General features: G+C 26.8%; 1 protein-coding gene across 4 annotated transcripts; it reads right to left on the bottom strand.

The window, feature by feature from the left end:
• Nucleotides 1–501: 501 nt before the first annotated feature.
• LOC132947037 (uncharacterized) lies at nt 502–15,970 on the bottom strand. Of its 4 annotated transcripts, none has more exons than XM_061017217.1 (12): nt 15,473–15,970; nt 15,297–15,408; nt 12,524–12,864; nt 11,479–11,899; nt 11,220–11,415; nt 10,624–10,799; nt 8,443–8,592; nt 3,697–6,222; nt 3,053–3,204; nt 2,879–2,961; nt 2,070–2,259; nt 502–732 (listed from the first exon to the last, which is right to left on the bottom strand). In XM_061017217.1, exons 3-12 carry the CDS (start codon nt 12,604–12,606, stop codon nt 705–707), a joined length of 4,005 nt encoding a protein of 1,334 aa, XP_060873200.1. In that variant the 5' UTR covers nt 12,607–12,864; nt 15,297–15,408; nt 15,473–15,970; the 3' UTR covers nt 502–704. The 4 variants fall into 4 exon arrangements, with proteins under 4 accessions (XP_060873200.1, XP_060873198.1, XP_060873199.1 ...); XM_061017215.1 differs by having other exon boundaries at nt 2,096–2,259; nt 15,473–15,957; XM_061017216.1 differs by lacking the exon at nt 15,473–15,970 and having other exon boundaries at nt 2,096–2,259; nt 15,297–15,462.
• Between the last annotated feature and the right edge of the window lie 2,621 nt (nt 15,971–18,591).

The raw sequence follows: 18,591 nt of genomic DNA, 5'->3' as shown, positions 1-18,591 counted from the left end.
TATACCGAGTATACCTATATGGGTCTATAATAGGGTAACCATACAGCCATTACGTACCTAAACTTAATACTATAGACGTTTCAACAGGTTGGGGGAAGGGCCCTAGGGGCCGCAGGCCTCCCACAAGCTGTATTTCCAAACAATTTTATAGCTTAATACTGCAGGCGTTAAAAAACAAAACGTTTGAAAGTGCTTTAATGTATCAAGTATCTTTCGATGAAATTGTTTTATCAAATACAGGTTACAATGACTAGGAATGTATTGCAATACAAAATACTCGATACTTCTTAGAGCTGGTACCAGGATACAGTTGATACAAAAATACAATTGTATCTAAGATTCTGCCTACCCTGGTAGATATGTATTTTCAAAAACATTTCACAATGCCTAAATTGATAGTTAGAAGAAACAGTGAATTTAAATATCCAAATTCCTTATACAAAATGAATGACAATTACGGAAATAATCTATTATAATATTCTTGTATAGAAGTAAAAATAATTATTTATGACTGTAATTGGTTTTTATTATTATTTTTTATAACTAATAAATGATAAATACATTATAATACATCAATTATTTATTTAACACCAATATTATACAAACAAGAAAATATGTCAAAAAACACAGTAACAATTCAATAATTTAAAATAATTTCTTTCTTTTGGTATTTTTTTTTGCTGCTAATTTTTTCCTCTGATCATTTATTGACTTGGAACGAAATGACACACACTGAAAAAATAAATATACAAATCTTAAAATTGTTATACAATAGTAACCAAAAACAAAAATTTACAATTTTGACTAATGTAGGAACTTTAGATGACCCTTAAATGGATCAACTTATACAGGATGATTTTTAAACCATGCTCGTCCCCCATTTTCCTTTTAATACTACATTTTTAACTCTGATTTATAGAATATTTTCAAATTCCTTATATCTTTTGTATTACTAAAGGTTAATAAATACTGACTTCTGTTTTTCAAACAAGAACCGCCTTTTTAAAGCAAATTATTTCAGTGGCGTCATTGGGGGGGGGGGGGAAGGCATTTAGCAAAATGAAAAAAGGGGAGTTCTTATTTGAAAAAAATGGAAGTTTGTATTGTCGCAGGATCATCCTACAAAAAATCTCAAGGATTCATAAATACAGGGCGGGACATAAGTCACTTATGTCACTTTCAAAATGTACTTAAATTTAAATTTGAACTGCATATGGCGACCAACTTCATATTTGAATGTACAGTAACATGCGGAGTCGGCTAGGTAGTATACTGTATAATACTTATTGTATAATTTAGATATCTATGATTTTAGTATTTTATTTTATCATATTGAAAAATTTGTATTTATCATTGTTATCACATAAAAAGGTTCAAATTGTGGACGGGTGGGGACGCAGCTTCAATAAGAAATTATAATCGGCTATATAGTTGTTCTATATAATAAAATAAAGTTCCTAAACAATGATCTTGAATATTATTCTATATTATAAATATTATTAATTGAAATAGGTAATATGATTTAATTATTTGCTATTAAAATAAAAAATGTTTATTATAATCATTATTTTTTTGTAATTTCTACAAAATTAAGTAAGTTAGAATCAATTAAATCATAGGTATGTAGAGATTCCAAAACAAATGTTTAATAACTGGTAAGTTGTTATGATACAAATTTATGCAGGTCATTGTTTTGTCACTTTAATGAATAAATTCAGTCAAATTTAACCACTTCCAGCCCTGTAATATGGTCAAATGTATTTAAAAATTTAAAAAATCAGAATTCAAATATACATAATTTAAACATTAAAATAGGGCGGGCATGCTTAAAAAATCACTGTACATGTATATACTATTCTAATATTATCCGTGAGAAAACTAATGCAATCAAAATTTTCATGGAAAACTTACAAACAATAATTGTATCAATTATTAATAGGTATAATTATAATAATATAATAGGTAATATAATATTTTATAAGAATAAAAATAATTTTGATGTATGAAAAAAATAGTTTGTTGACTAATATAATAAATTTAAAAAAAAGTATATTCATCTAATAACTAACATTTTAAATTTTAATAAATATTTTACTTTATCATCCAAGAACGTCATGAGTTTTTGCATACTAATGTTTACATTGTACTGTTTTAAATCATCTTTCAGTTCTTCAATCCATATAGGTTCATAACACAAAATCTTTTTATGAAGATCTTCATTGACTCTGAGCAAATCTTTAAAACCCATATCTATTGAAGCTAAAATAACAACATTTATTATGAGTCAAAATTGTATACAAAATATATAAATAATTTTCCTAGTATATATTCCTAAGTACAAACTTTAATTAGCCAGTGTTTTGAAACAAACCACATTTGCTCTACTTGAGTAATAAATTGCCTAAGACATAGCCATTGTTTATAAAATAACCACAATCGTGATCGAATGTGGCTCAAGTCAAAACACAGCTCTAGTTTTATACACATATATTAAACTGATAATAGTTGAAAAACAACATTTTATTTGAATTATCACTGTAGTTGAATGAGACACAACAAAAATGGACTAGGTGTCTTATATTTCACAAACCATAGCATATAGCAATAATAATATATTAGCGTTGAATAACGATTAACAATAATTATAGTAGTATATATGCTATAGTAATATTATATAATCAGTTAAAATAATATTTGCTTTTCTTAAACATTATTTACAAATAACTTTTCTTTGGGTTTAGAAAAGTTACTGAAAATCAATAAATACTTCTTTAAAGTTAACCTAAATAAGGTTTTTTAGTCTAATCCCCATACGTCATACATACATTCATTTTTATATATATAAAGATAATACTTATTAGATCTTTATAAAACTTACTTTTATTTGATAAATTTGTTTGACTAAAAGTTTCCAGTTCGTCGTAATCTCCAGCTTCATAATAAGGCATTCCAGGTTCTGAACTATAATATTATATGTACAACACAATAAATTATACTTGTGTTCAGTATTAATAAATGATAATGACAATTTAAATGTTTAAAATATACTTACCTATCTGAAGAATCAGAATACTGTTCAGAGTCTCCAACACATTTTGCTTCTTCAGAATCATATTTAGGATGAGTTACATCATAGATATGTCTTAATATAAGTTTTCCTTTGCGCCTTCCGAGATCTTTAAGCCCATAACGTTCAAATTCTTTCTAAAATTACAATTGTAAATTCAAATAAAAATTGGTTAATTATTAAAAACTTGAGTGAAAAACTGCATGTAAGAAATTAATATTGATTACTGACTGTATACTTATATTTAAATATGTAACTAAAACTATTTAATTACAAACTAAGTTTCAAATTCATTCAAATTGTTTATAATGAAAGTTGAGTGCACTAATCAAAAAACAATCACTTGATTTTTCTCTAATAAATATTTTAATTAAATTAACATGTACCCTCTTAGGACACCTATACTATGTATTTCTTTCTTGAAAATTTTTTGTCAATAACATTTATAGGTCATTCAAGTACCCTTGCAAAATCTCTACTAATTAAGAATAAATAAATAAAATGGTTTAAATTTGTCTAGGACTATACTGTAGGTACAAAGAAATAATAAGTACATGATTAATTTATAAATAGAAGTGTCTATGACTATTTGTCACTAGTTAACGCTAAGTTTCATAAGAAATACTTACTCTTAAATCTGGTGTTTTCATTGCACTAAAATTTGGCAAAGGTGATATTTGTCCATTAGTTCCAATGACAGATTCTGATTGAACCCTGCGTAAACTCTTTGGAGTACTTATTCTACTGCCGTATTTATTTGGTGTTACTGCATTTTTCATTTGATGATTTACTATAACGACATTACTTGAAATAATTGGTGGAGAAGTTTGTAAATCCATATTAATATGATTTACTATTTTTTGAGGTGTTGATAATACTTCAGAGTCATTTACTAAGACCGGAGAATTTTTTTCCGATAAAACTGGTGACACATATTGAGGACTAATATTAACTGGTTGCCAATCATTATAGTCCATCCACGGATCGTCAATTATTTGTTCATAGGATGATTTATTTTGATCATCATCTTTTTCATTTGATGTAGTTATTTGTGATGTATTAGGTAGTTGAACAGTTTCAGTTTGAGAACTAAATGAAGTATGCATGTATTCACTTAATAAACATGTAGTTAAATCAACAGGTTCTTTTATGTTTACTAGAGAATCGACATAATTATTAGAAGGTGATTTTATATTTTTCTTATCGGACCATATTGTATTACTGATATTATCACTGTTTTCTACATTATTGATTGGTGAAGTGTTTAAAAATGTCGATGGCATATCGTTACATTGAAATAATTGCTCAGTAGATTTAGATAATAATTTTGAATTACTACATTTAGATAAAATTGTATTGCTTGAAAAATTTGTTGAACAGAAGTCTTCATTTGTTTTTGTATTACTGTTTGCATAATAATCTCCATCGCTAATTGGATATGAACAATTTGACCTCATGGCATCTTCTTTTAATGGTGACGCATTCGATACACAATTGTCTGTTTCAAATTTTGTAGCTAAATTGTCATGACTTGGAGAATTCATTTTCCTCAGTACATTTGCAAGGGGAGTTGAACAATTTTGACAATTTTGTTGAGCATTATCATTCAATGGCAATGTTGAAAATGATGTCAATAAACTGTCATTTTTTATCTTATCAATTGTAAAGATAGAATCTGAGCTACTATCATTTATTAGGTCTATAAAATTTGTATTACTTGAAGATGGAATTTGAGCATTAGTACTATTTGTGAAAGGAAACATTGGTACAGTGGAAATTTCATCATCAATATTTATGAATGTCTTAGTTCTTGATGTTGAAGTAGTGGACTTGTTAACAAAAGAATTGCCAAATTTAGTATTGCAATTTCTTTGATGTACTATATTTGTACTAACTGAATGAATTGAATCTAAGCTACTATCATTTAACTCAATAACACTTATAGCATTACTTTTATCAACTGAGTTAAATGGAAATATATTTTTCATTCTCTTAACGCTTGCTTGAAAAGGTCTACAATAGTTTTCATTTGATAGATTAATACTTCTATCATGAGATGTACCATTATAACGAGACAAAATCATATCTATCGATTCATTGTCACTATCACTGACGATTGTAATTAATTCTGGTTCTTTATGAGAATTAGTAAGTGTAGAAATTTTATCCGAAGGAATTTCTAAATCAGTAGGGACGTTTTTGATGTTATTCAACTTTAAGTCTGCTTTCATGCTTGATTCATCCACTGATAATAATTTGGGGGATACCTTTCTAATATCTAATGTTGAGCTAATCTGTATATCGTTGCTTTCAGAGTCCATATTATAATCATTTTCAGTAGACGTAGGCGTTAGTTGAATATGTACAGTTGATGCACTATGAAAAGAATGAGCTGGACTCTTCATCGGTGAAATAGTTTGTGGTAGAACATTAATATCTAAATTTCCTGTGAATGATGAATTGTGACGTTGACTTAGGTTACAATTGTACAACCACTGTTTAGTTTTCAACACACTCAAGGATTTTTCATCATTCACAGTTGTTCCTAAAAAATTAGAACTCATATTATCTATTTCTTCACTTGTATTATCTGCCATAAACATATCTGGACTGTGAGCTCTATATCTTTTATTATCAGTAGAATATAATTCTGAACTTTTACGTTTTGATACTTTATCATATTCTTCAGAAAACCATCCATGTTTTCCATCATCATCGTTTACAACTATTTGAACATTGTACTTTGTTACTAAATGCAAATAATCTTTTCTGTACTCTGGACTTATTAATTGTTCTTGACCAGAGTAAATCAGTTCTAAGAATGCCATGCATGCTTCATAAGTGTACTCAGACCACATTACCATTTTTTTTGATTTATGTGTATCAGATTCTTCTGTAATAATGTCATTTAAAATATCAGGGCACTGTACATGAAGCACTAGAATGTGAGCAGGAATTTCATGTTCATCTTTGGAAAAGATAGTTATATCACTCATAAACTGACTACCTATCATTGATTTCCACTTAGATGAATATTCTGGCATAGTTTTATTTCCAACAATTGTATGACGTGTAACGTGTTTATTAAAAACATTTGAATCATCTACAACTGCATGTAATGTATTAATGACTTCCTCATCTGTAGTATTTGGTTCCTAAATAAAATATTAAACAATTATTAATATGATAATATAATGTAGATATAAATGTACAGAAAAATAACTTATTTATATGACTACTAGCTGATCCCGTGCACTCCGTTACCCGTTAAATGTACAGACTGTATTTGACTCAAACTTTGTTCAATGCGTTATTTAATATTCGGTGTACGATGTTCTAGACTTATCTTAATTTTCTGTTACCCGGAATAAAAATTCTGATTCGCAGCAGTATATTATCAGGTAAGCTGCAATCTACCTGCGGTAGATCGCGGACCCCGTGCTGTTGGTACGTAAGTGTATGATTTAACATCTAAAGTATTAAAGTTGCACCAAGTTTGTCGTTTTTATATAATTCCACCTACGGTGGATTAATATAAACAATAAATACAAAATTCTAACCTAATCTAACCATACTAAAATCCGATGAATAAAAAAAACCAAATTTAACCCTTTTTTAATTAGCCTATCTTCTTCCCAGAGCTCTAATCTACACACAAACATTCATTTATATATTGACAAAAAATAATAATACAAATCAACAAACATGCCCGATTAACCAATAACAACCAATATATAATACACTATTATTATTTTTTTCCGCACAACCCTTATCACTTAGGGGTATGAAAAATGGATAGTAGCCGATTCTCAGACCTGCTGAATATGCATATAAAATTTCACAAAAATCGGTCAAGCCGTTTCATAGGAGTATGGCAACTAACATTGTGACACGAGAATTTTATATATTAGATTAAATAGCATTAATTTACGGAAAACATTCCAAATATTTATCAAATCATAACATAAACTTAATAATAATTTACATTATTCTTCTTAACCCGTCATTGATTGAGCTTTTTTTAATAAACAATTGGTCACGTGATGAGTATATTCCTCAATCATTTTATATGTTTTAAATCACCAAACACATTTATTATTAGTAATGATCACTTTAAAAATTCATATATTTGAATATTTATTTCATCATTTATAAATACAACATTAAAAAAAAGTGGGCAAGTGGGTGTCGCTTTGCTGTACAGTAGTTTACAAGTGAGTCACGTGAGAAAAACGATTCTACTCTCAGCCTATGAAATGACTAAGTATATTTGACGATATTATAATATTATAATTGTGAATAAAGTAATTTATATATAACCTATTTACGTGGGACCTTGTTTTAAATTTCCAATCCTTAGCTATAAAATTTGAACATTTTATAAACATTTAACTACAAAATAATTATTTAAATTTAAAATTTGATAAAATTTGTCAAAATTTGAACTTTAAATGCCTATTGAAAAAAATTGAGCCTGTGTATTTTTAATATTTTTCAACTGCTATTGTAACAATATATCAGGAGCCTTGCATTAAATTTTCATGCTTTTTTACGCAACAAATAAAATTTTAATGATATTTATAGAAAAAAAACTGAAAAAATTGAAAACTGACAATGTCCGTAAACAGCTCAAAAAGAGTCAAATTATTTTCAAATTTTAGGAAAAATAAGAAAAAATGTTATGAATTCTCAACTCAAAATAATTTGGTAATTTTTGTAAATTTTCTGTATTTTGTCAATATTTGAACTTTAAATGCTTATAAATAAAAACTGTAACTAAGGATTTTTAATATTTTTCAAATATCATTGTAACAACATAGTAGGAGCCTTGTATTAAATTTTTAAGCTTTTGTACCCCACAAATAAAGTTGTATAGACATCCATAGAAAAAAATCCTAATAAAATTAGAAACTGAAAATGTTCCTAAACAGTTCAAAACAAATAAAAATATTTTATTAATTTTATCGTGTATAGAAAATGCAAATATAAACAACCTGTGAAAATGTCACGTGTATACGTTCATTTGTTTTAGAGTTACACCAAAAACCAAAATCGATTTTCTCAAAAACAGATTTTGAGTAAAAATTTTCGTTTTTCCTTAATTCTTTTTTTGTTTTTCACGGCGCTTTTGAAAACTCCTGGGACTTTACTTTTGACCCCCCATAGTTCCAACTAGATTCACTTTCCTATCAGAAAAGTTACTGTTGAAGAAAATCCAAGCACTTTTACTGTCCTAAAAGGTGATGACACACACAAAAATTTTTTCAAAAATAACTCATAGTAAAGTCAATGGTAGTTGGTAAAACTCATGGTAAAGCCAATACAAATAATACAACTGGAATGAAAATTAAGTATAATATTAAATTTACATTTACCTGTTTTATAGTATCTTCATGTAAAGGAAATCGAACAATATTTTGTAAACCATTGCTTTCACTGGGGCTTAAGAACTTGGACACATTTTTCACATAAAATTCAAATACATTATCTTCTTCAAGTAATGATTTTTTCCAGAGTACACAATCCTATAAAAAATAAAAATAAAAATTTATTGTTATACGTTCAAAATGTTCAGTTTGTAGATTTGGGGTGGAATATAAAGTGTTAGACAATGGTATCTATATTTTTTTTAATCTGTCATCACTCAAGAAGTATAAAAATTACTTTAATTCTTTAAGTTTAGGATGGTTTCTGGTAGAAAATCTGATCTAGTAGGTAGATAGTTTGCCACTTTGGGAGGTTAAAAGACTCTTTTTGGAAACTCTCCATACTTTACAGAAAAATATTAATTTTTTTATTTGAAAGAATTTTCAATTCTAAGAAAAGAGGTATAAGTTTAACATTTCTACTTGCATTATTCAATGTTCTGACTTATGAGAAATAAAATAAAAACAAGTGACGTCATTGGGCCAGGCCTGCTGTAATTTCCATCTAATATGTGTAAGAGTTGCTCACTTAACTCAATAATTTACTTACCTAGTATATTTTTGAATTTTTACTGTACATATGTGATGTGTTTCTATGTAGTTAAGATATTGGTGGCACCAGAACTTTTCTTAAGTGTAGTTATTTTAAAATATTTAAGTCTTATAAAATTGTTGTTATGTACGTATTATAACTGCAGCAGTCACTTACCATGACACAACATAGCGCAACCGGTCATTATCTTTTTTAATATTTTTAATATTTGAAAAAACATTAACATTAAATTGCAATTCTGATACTTCTATCGTCTTGACACAACAAATTACACATTTATTTGTAAATCAAAACTCAAAATTCAAATACTTAAAGTAGTAAATCATTGAGTACATTGAGCCACTATTACACGTGCAAGATAGGGAACATTTTGCTATTACATTTGTTATTATCTTCGATACACAATACAATTTTATAAACCTTTTAGAATTTAATTAATTAATAAAGCCCTTTTCTTTGTCAACCCTATTTTAAGAGGACGTCATACCCACATGTGTTGTCTCCGTCTTACAAGGGCGTAATATAGTAAATTCTACGCTCAGCAGAACATGTGCAGCTCTGTTAGTTTAAAAATTAGAGAATTGACCTCTTGTAAAATCTAATTGTAAGATTATTATCTAGGCAACCTCATGGGCTTTTTATTATATTTTAATTTTAAAGCGAGTTATGAGTATTTTAAGATGTACAGACAATTTACAATTTTAAAATACTCATAACTCGCTTTAAAATTAAATTATAATAAAAAGCCCATCAGGTTGTCTAGATAATAATCATACCTTTAGATTTTAAAAGAGGTCAACTCGCTGTAATTTTTAAACTAACGGAGCTGCACATGTTCCGCTGAGCGTAGAATTTACTATATTACGCCCTTGTAAGACGGAAACAACACATGTGGGTATCACGTCCTCTTAAAGAAGGTCTTAATTTAATTAAATTTTAATGCAACATTTTTGGCTACAATTACTAAATATACCAACTAACTATATAAATATAATATAATATAACCTATCCTTAAAAATAAATGTTGATCCACCTAACAAGCAACTTAGGGCCCGTATTACAATAATTGATCTAAGGTTAAATTGCGATATTCGGCCGGTAAAATCAAAATCAATGAGTTAAGCGTAATTGAAGTGTAATCGACTATTATAATACGGGCCCTAAGTCACCCACATTGATCTACCATCAAATTTAAATTGATTACATCTATTAGATTAGACTAATAAAATTACATAACTGATCTACATACACTCTAAACCTAAAATACAGTAGAAAGATACTCTTGTATCTTCAGTTATTTAATATTGATTATCATATTAAAAATCCCTGGTTAAATATACCACACCATTGAAGATACTAGAAAATTAAAAACTTAAAAATATAAATAATATTTAGGCTTATTATAAATTTAAAATGATATGTAGAACTGTCAATTGTCAATGGTCAATTGAAATTATGTAATTGTACTTTCGATTATATTTAAATTATTAAATCTTTCAAGTACTTAATATCCAATATCATCTAACCATGAATATCTTTATAAATTAGGCTAATTAGTCTTAACAATAACAACTTACAGCATTTCTTATTTTATTTAAATATTTGGATCTTAATTTTATATTGGGACAGTCATTCAACGATGTTTCTGGTGATAATGTATCACAGTCTATAAGAATCATTGCTACTTTTTCAGTAATTCTTTTCTGGCGATCTTCTTGTGTTTGCTTGAATAACAAAGAATTGGTTTTATAAACTGTAAAAATATAATTTAAAATAAATATATATTTAAATATAAGATATATAAATTAGAGTGATGAGTAGATAACAGTTTTTTTTCAATATTATGAATCATTTTTAATAGCATTAGCTGAACTATTATACAATTATAATTATAATACAATATATTCTTTGTATTTAAATATCAGGAAAACTCTCAACAAACATCAGAAAATATTCAGCCACAATAAATAATTTTGGTATAGTTTATAAATTAATATGATATAGAATTGTAATATTAATGGTTTTTTACATCATTATTGGTATACCAAACCTTACTTATTAATAATATATTATAGGTTAGATCAATAATATATTTTAAAAAAACTGTGAACTTATCAAGTAACATTTGTCCAACAATAAGTATATAATCCAATGTTTATTTATAAATACTAACAATTCTTAGATTTGGATTTAATTGGCTGATTTGATATAAAACCAAAGCTTTCCAATGTTTTTCTTTTTTCTATGGCCTCGGCTTCTAAGCCTGCTTCTAAAAGGTTTTCAGATTCTTTTATAATGTCAGCTTCTTTGGACTCTTGTAAAGACATAGACATAGCAATAGCCAAATCAAAATTAGAATCATTTCCAATCTAAAATGTAATAAAAGTAATTTTACTATTATATTTGATATATCAAGAATATAAATATTATACCTTTAACTTTGATTGTTTAGTACACTTTTTTTTTATTTTAACATCTCTACTTTTTGTTAACTTAGGTAGTCCTAGTGCTTCTCTTTCGGCTGTTTGACGCTCTTGAAGATCCACAGCTTTTATAAGTACTTCAGATGATAAATTATGTGATGTACCACATGATTTAACATGGTTAATGAAATTTTTGAGATCAATCATTTGTAAACAAACTGGACATTGTTTACTTTCATTTATAACGTCAGGTACATTTTGAACTGGAGATGTTTTAAAAACGCTTTGTGACATAGTTGTTTTTTCATCCTGAGGACGTACAGTATGCAACATTTCTACAAAACTATCATTTTCAGATAACAAACTATTATTTGGTAAATTATTATACTCGGATTTTACAGAATCACTTGTTGCTAAATCTTGGCATTTACTGAAAAAAGTAAAATAATTTAAATTTATTTTGGTGCTTTATTTTTATTTCGGTTATATTTCCACCACTTACTGGTATCAATATTTTCAGGCTTATTGTAGTTCACAAATTAACTATTGTTATAATTTCAATATTATATATTGTATAACATTTAATAAATGAGAATGTGATTATGATAAAAATAACTTGATAAAAAAATTGTATGGTTTAAAAAAATAAATAAAACTTGTGTCGTATTTTTTTTTACGGGTATCATACCATTTATTTTTCAAAATCTAGAAATTTAATTTCAAATTTATTCAAATACGTTCATTCCCTGATATGATTAGTGCCACGGAAATTCAGCCTCATCCAACCTCAAAATCTCATGTTTAGTTCCTTGGTTTTTTGTTATCCATTTTGCATTGCGGACATTTGGGTAAGCAGTCATGAACCACAAAATTATAATAACAGTTAACCATTTAGTGTTCAAATATTAATCCTGAAATTTGATATCCAATTTCCAATGGATGAATAATAGCTAATATTAGTAACAAATAACCCAAAAATTGTGGTACTGGCAAGTGACGGGAAGATAACCGAGATGTGCTTTTATTTTTCGTAATAATAAATTATTTTATTTACTTTGTAGAATCAGTAGGTAATGCACTGTTACTGTTTTGCTTTTTTAATTTTAATGTTAATTTAGATTGAGAAAATAAATTCATTTTAAAATTGTAATATTTATACTTTTAAAGACTATGATTAATTACAAATAAACAAACTAAAAGAAAATAAAAAATTATATTTTTATTGGTGAAAAATCATCCTTTTTCGACATAATTTCATCTTTTCTTTGCTTTAGATTCTTTGTATCAGGATTGAAATTTTTTCTAATCATTTCTAATCTATAATTTTCTTCTGGTGTGCGATCCCAATAACCATTTTTGATTTGTTCATTTAGTTTTTTTGTAGATGGTAATTGTCTATAAGAGAAAAAAAAGTATTAAATATGCAATTTTATAATGAACCTAGCTACAAATATTAGGTATAAGGAAAAAAAAATTAACTAAAATTAAAATATATAATTTTACTATAATCACAGAATATAATCAACAATCTACCTGCAGTGTTATCAATGTTATTTTCAGATCAAAAGTGATACAATTCATAATAATATTTTCTTATATAATACAGATGATGTCATCACAATATTTGTTTTCTCTCTGAAAACCACATGCAACATAAATACAACTCATTCACGTAAAATCGTTTTTTTATGATTTTTAAGTAATCTAGTGTAAAATTGTCAATTACAAAAATTATATAGTATTTTTGTGAGTTAAATAATCAGAATTTTATTTTATTATTATTTGACTTTAAAAATAAAACATATATTTTGTAAATTGAAATGGATATTCAAGTGTTATGAGACAATATTTTTACAAATTGAGATGTCATACTTTAATATTCTCTTTTTTTTTTATTTTATAAAATGATAAATTTGTGTGAATGAGTTTTGTCTATGTTGTGCACGGTTGAGTGAGAGAAAATAAACAATGTGCTATCATCCTCTTAATATATTATAATATTTACATTTACTGAAACATACTATATATTATTATACCTAACATATAATTATAATACATATAATTATTTTAATCAATATTATTATACAAAAAAATATTATATTTAAATGTCTTACAATTTTTTTTTCAACATATTAAATTTATAATATATTTATAATATATATATTATCAATTATATGATGTGTGTAGGTATTAGTTTATGGGATTCCATTTTCACTAGTTCTTTTAAGATATTTTTATTTTTAGAAGAAAATATACAATCTATATCTAAGACATAATGAGTATATGTGCGATAAGAGGGAAACAAATAAAACATGATTTACATAATTTGGGGAAAGAAGCCACCTACTGATGACACTTTCGACCTTTTAAGATTAAATGTTTTTAATAAATTAGATAAAATAAACAAATGAATAATTTTATATTTAGGTAAATGTAGGTATTTAATTGTATTAATATTAAGAACTTTTTATTGTAATAAGTGTATTTTTGGTTATTTTATTTATTTTTTCTCGTGATTCAGTTGTTATTATTATTAGTATTGAAGAACGGTCATTATTCATAATATACATTCTTGAAAATGTTCTGATTAAAAAAAAATTTAAATAGGTGCCTACATTACATGCAATTTTAACATTTAACTTTTTCATTAATTATTTTCCCTTCGTGTTTGTTGAAAACCCACAATTTACTTATGATTTTTAAATGGTAACCTATTCTATTTAATTTGTAGGTAGAATACTTTTTTTTAAATGTTAATATATTATTAATGAACATTCAACGAGTAGATTTGTTTTTTTATAAATGAGCATTTAAAGTTTGAATTAGGATGGTAATTGATTAAATTCTGATGTAATATTAGCTCTCAAATTCAAAATTAATCAAATATTATATAAATATATAAAAACTCACTCAAACAGGAACCAAGAAAGTCCACTGACAGCAAATACACCAAACACATACAAATTTCGATATTTGTATGCAGTAGTACCCCTCACTTGTCTTGGCTTACCAGAATTTTTAGTTTCAAAGGCCATTTAAGAGAACGACTAAGTTGGAAATCTTCAAATAATAACAATAACAAAATAATATAAATTTTTGATGGTTAATTGATAGTAAGAATAAGTATGTTTTATAAACACTTTATAATCGAATGATCACTTAATTGTTTCAATTTGGATTCATTGAAATTATAATTACCTACCTATCACTTACATTCTATAACGAGTAGTATGATAATTTTGGGTTATTATTTATTATTAAAATTATTGTTAATATTTTGTTTAAGGTAGAATAATAGTTTTGTTAATATTATGTTTAAGTTTAGATACTATTTATGTTACCATTGTTAAATGATAAAAAGATTTTACAACTATATTAACTTATGATTTTTTGTACCTAAAGTGCTATTAAAGAAGCGTTTTTCATTTTAATTTGTACTCAGAAAAATTGAAAATATTATTAATCGACCTTGCATTTTCATATTATTTGAAGTGTTGGTATCTAAAATTATAAATTTTGTCAAGAAACCTGTACGATTTTTTACTGTAAACCACATGGCACATACAAAACTAGAAGTACTTTTACCATATTACATTTTTTGAACCCTATAAAAAACGATTAAAAAAATTAGGCATTTACTATGTATTATTTTACTTTAAATATATTAATTGTATGTATGTTTAACAATATGCAGGCAAATCTATAAGACGCAATATTTGAACTAACAGGTACCTATGTTTTACTTACTGACACCAAGTAATGAATTTATTGTTTTAGGTTTTTAGAAATAAATAAATAATGTAAAGTATCAAAATTGAATAACGTACCTCGAGCAATTTCAAGCTGAACCTTATTGATTCTTGGAAGATCAAATCGTAATAGTAACTCCAACTCTCTAATTGTCAATTGTGAATCAAGTCGTCGAAGAGATAAATTTTTCTAAAATAAGTAATAATTTGGTATTATTCTTTATTTATTATAGGTACAATAGAAATATTATTACATTTTGAAATTCGACAATTAATTGATTTTGATATTCCAGACTTCAATTTAGTTCAGTAGAATAATATACTGATTACTGGATATTATAGCAAAATTGAGAATGTCGCCTGATTGCGTTAGATTTTATACCATTGATAATGAATCGGTTTATACCATACACCTGGTTCACGGGAAGAAGCGTTCCACCGTCGCGCTGTCCCGCGGCTTTTGTCCGTCCCCCCGACCACCGACCACTGACGACAATGTCTTTACCAGTGAACGGCGTCGAAGCATAATAATATTATAAGCGCGGTGCTTGGGCGCCCTCTGGTGGTTTACCTTATCCGACATCGGGTTCGACGACTACAAGCCTCCGCCACTGAATACAAGATATTCATGAAATATTCTGTGCCTCCGCCGTCCATCATGTCGGATGTCCACGATTCAGTGGCGAGTGCAATGCCGCAACTACGCCAGTTTGTAAATAAAATGAATGGCCCCCCCTCCCTTAATCTTGAAAATTGAAAAATTAATCTATCGACTATTGTAAAATTAATTTTTCCAAATTTGAAAACATACTTTTGAATTTTGAGTTTTTTACTTTTTACTCATACAAAATAACGTAATAAATGTAATAATTTGTAGCCTTTTTTATTCGTTTTAAATATAAATAATTAAATGAAATAACAAATAAATTGACATCAATTAGAAACTCAAAAGTAAATAATGTACTCACTTTAAAAAATTATGGCCATCATTTATTTATTATTTAAAAAAATTAAATTATTCAAATAAATATAGCAACTAAGTTTTCACATACGTTATCGTAATGGATAGCTTATTGACCGACTACAAAACACCGACGTAGAGGACACGCTTTTTGAACGAAAATATAAAATGCGTTTTTCTCGCATAACGAAAATAGGCACCAATAATTGAAACGCGTAAACACACTCACACTAAACCGGTCGAAATGCGCGTTCCTTCGTATGACGCACTTTAATCAATTGCAACTTTTTTAATTTCGGTTATACCATAGTTATACAGTCCGCAAAAGAAACGTCGATGTATGATAATGCTGTGTACACTGTACAAAACATATCTATCGTTCAATCTTTATTAATAATTATTATTATAACAAAATGGTTTTATTTTTTTCTTTCTATATATATTTAAATTTGAGATTCTGAGCGAAGCGATGAATGTATCGATTTTACAATAATGTGTTTTTTTTTTAATTATTTAATTTTTTTTTATTTTTGTGTCTCATCACCTTTTAGGAAAATTTTTCTTTTTAAATCTAAGATTTGAAAATGTTATATAAGATTACTCATAAGTTTGTCTACCTTTATCAAAAAAAAATGTCTACAAGAAACTTAAATGAGCGTCTGAAATTTATATTTTTACAACATTTGATATTCACTCGATTTCTCATGTAACAATATTCTTATTTTATTGTAATTAAAAAACGAATGGCTGTAGATACTTGAAAATTTCACTGAATGTTTATATTAGCAATTTCTATACACCATAAAATTTTGAAAATATTTTGACTCTTTTTGAACTGTTTACAGACATTGTCAGTTTTCAATTTTTTTTTCTATACATATCAATAAAATGGTATTTGTTGGATAAAAAAGCGTGAAAATGTAATATAAGGCTCCTGATATATCGTTCTAATAGCAGTTGAAAAATATTAAAAATACATAGGCACAATTTTTTTTATAAGCATTTAATAAAGTTCAAATTTATGAAATTTATAATTTAATAATTATTTTGTAGTTAAAAATGTATAAAATGTTCAACTTTTATAGCTAAGGATTGAAAATTTAAAACAAGGCTCCACGTAAATAGGTTATATATAAATTACTTTATTCCCAATAATATCATCAAATATATTAGTTATATCATAGGCTGACTGACCGTTTTCGCTCAGAATCGTTTTTCTTATACAATGATATTATATCATTGAATTCAAATTTAACACATCCATTACAGTGACCTCTAATATGTTCTGACACCTAATATTCAACAGAAAGGGTACCCACTTACTCACCTTCTTATACTTCCAATGGTATATGAGGAAAATAAGAAATTGAAAAAATATTGAATTTTCAGTATGGTTGCCTGTGCAAAACTGAATGTTTCAATATAATGAAATACAGTATGTGTTCACTATTTGAACTTTGAAGTCCATATTATATTTTTGTATGAAAAAAATGCATGGAATTTACTTATATAACCCCCTTATACGTAGTCGGACTAATTTAAATATATTAAGGGGCCTCCATATGTGTCTTTAATAAGGAGCAATATTTAGGTTGCTACCGCCAATGGAATTTATGTTAGTTGTCAATGATGGTTAGTGTGAATGTGACTGTACACGGGTACCAGGCTATCTGCACACGCTCAGCATGCACAATAACTAGCTAGTTTAATAGCATTACAACTCATAAAATTGTTTGTATATGGGTATTATATTACACGTTTAACTGTTATTGTTATAGATTATATAAATCCTTTGATTAAAAATATTAATTTTTGAGATTAATAATAATATTCATATACTTATACTGATTTAAATAATTTTATAATTTTGATTTTCAAGATCAATTGTTATGTATAAAATATTAGACTTTTAGTTATGAATTTTAGTTATTATATGTCTTGAAAAGTTCACTGATATAACAGCATGAAGGATATAAACTGTTAGGTTTCTGTCATATTTTCCTCTGGACCATGTCTGCCACCAATTTGTGGTTTTTCTACATTTTTACGTTCCTCATTTTAGACATCCCAATATCTCTGGTTTAGTTCAGACTTTGCAGTCACATCAGACCAAAGTAGAAGCAAAGTATTAACCAAATGGTTAATAACTTAACTGATTGGTCTGATATACATTTGGTTATTGCTCAATTATGTTACAGAAACACGGTGTTTTGTGTTTCAATTGAGTCAAATGTTCTGAAATCAATAAAAAACATTTTATTAGAATTATAAATTAAGTGTAGCAACTATCATATTTTTATAGTGATTTTTATTAGCTGTTTCATATTATGTATAATTTCTATAAATATTTATGGGCATAATGAGTACAATTAATAAGTTCAAAATGGCTGAATAAAAAAAAAGAAAAGATAT

The sequence above is a fragment of the Metopolophium dirhodum genome, chromosome 6 (genome assembly GCF_019925205.1).
Source record: "Metopolophium dirhodum isolate CAU chromosome 6, ASM1992520v1, whole genome shotgun sequence".
NCBI lineage: Eukaryota > Metazoa > Arthropoda > Insecta > Hemiptera > Aphididae > Metopolophium > Metopolophium dirhodum.
This window is presented reverse-complemented; position numbering and strand designations above follow the sequence as displayed.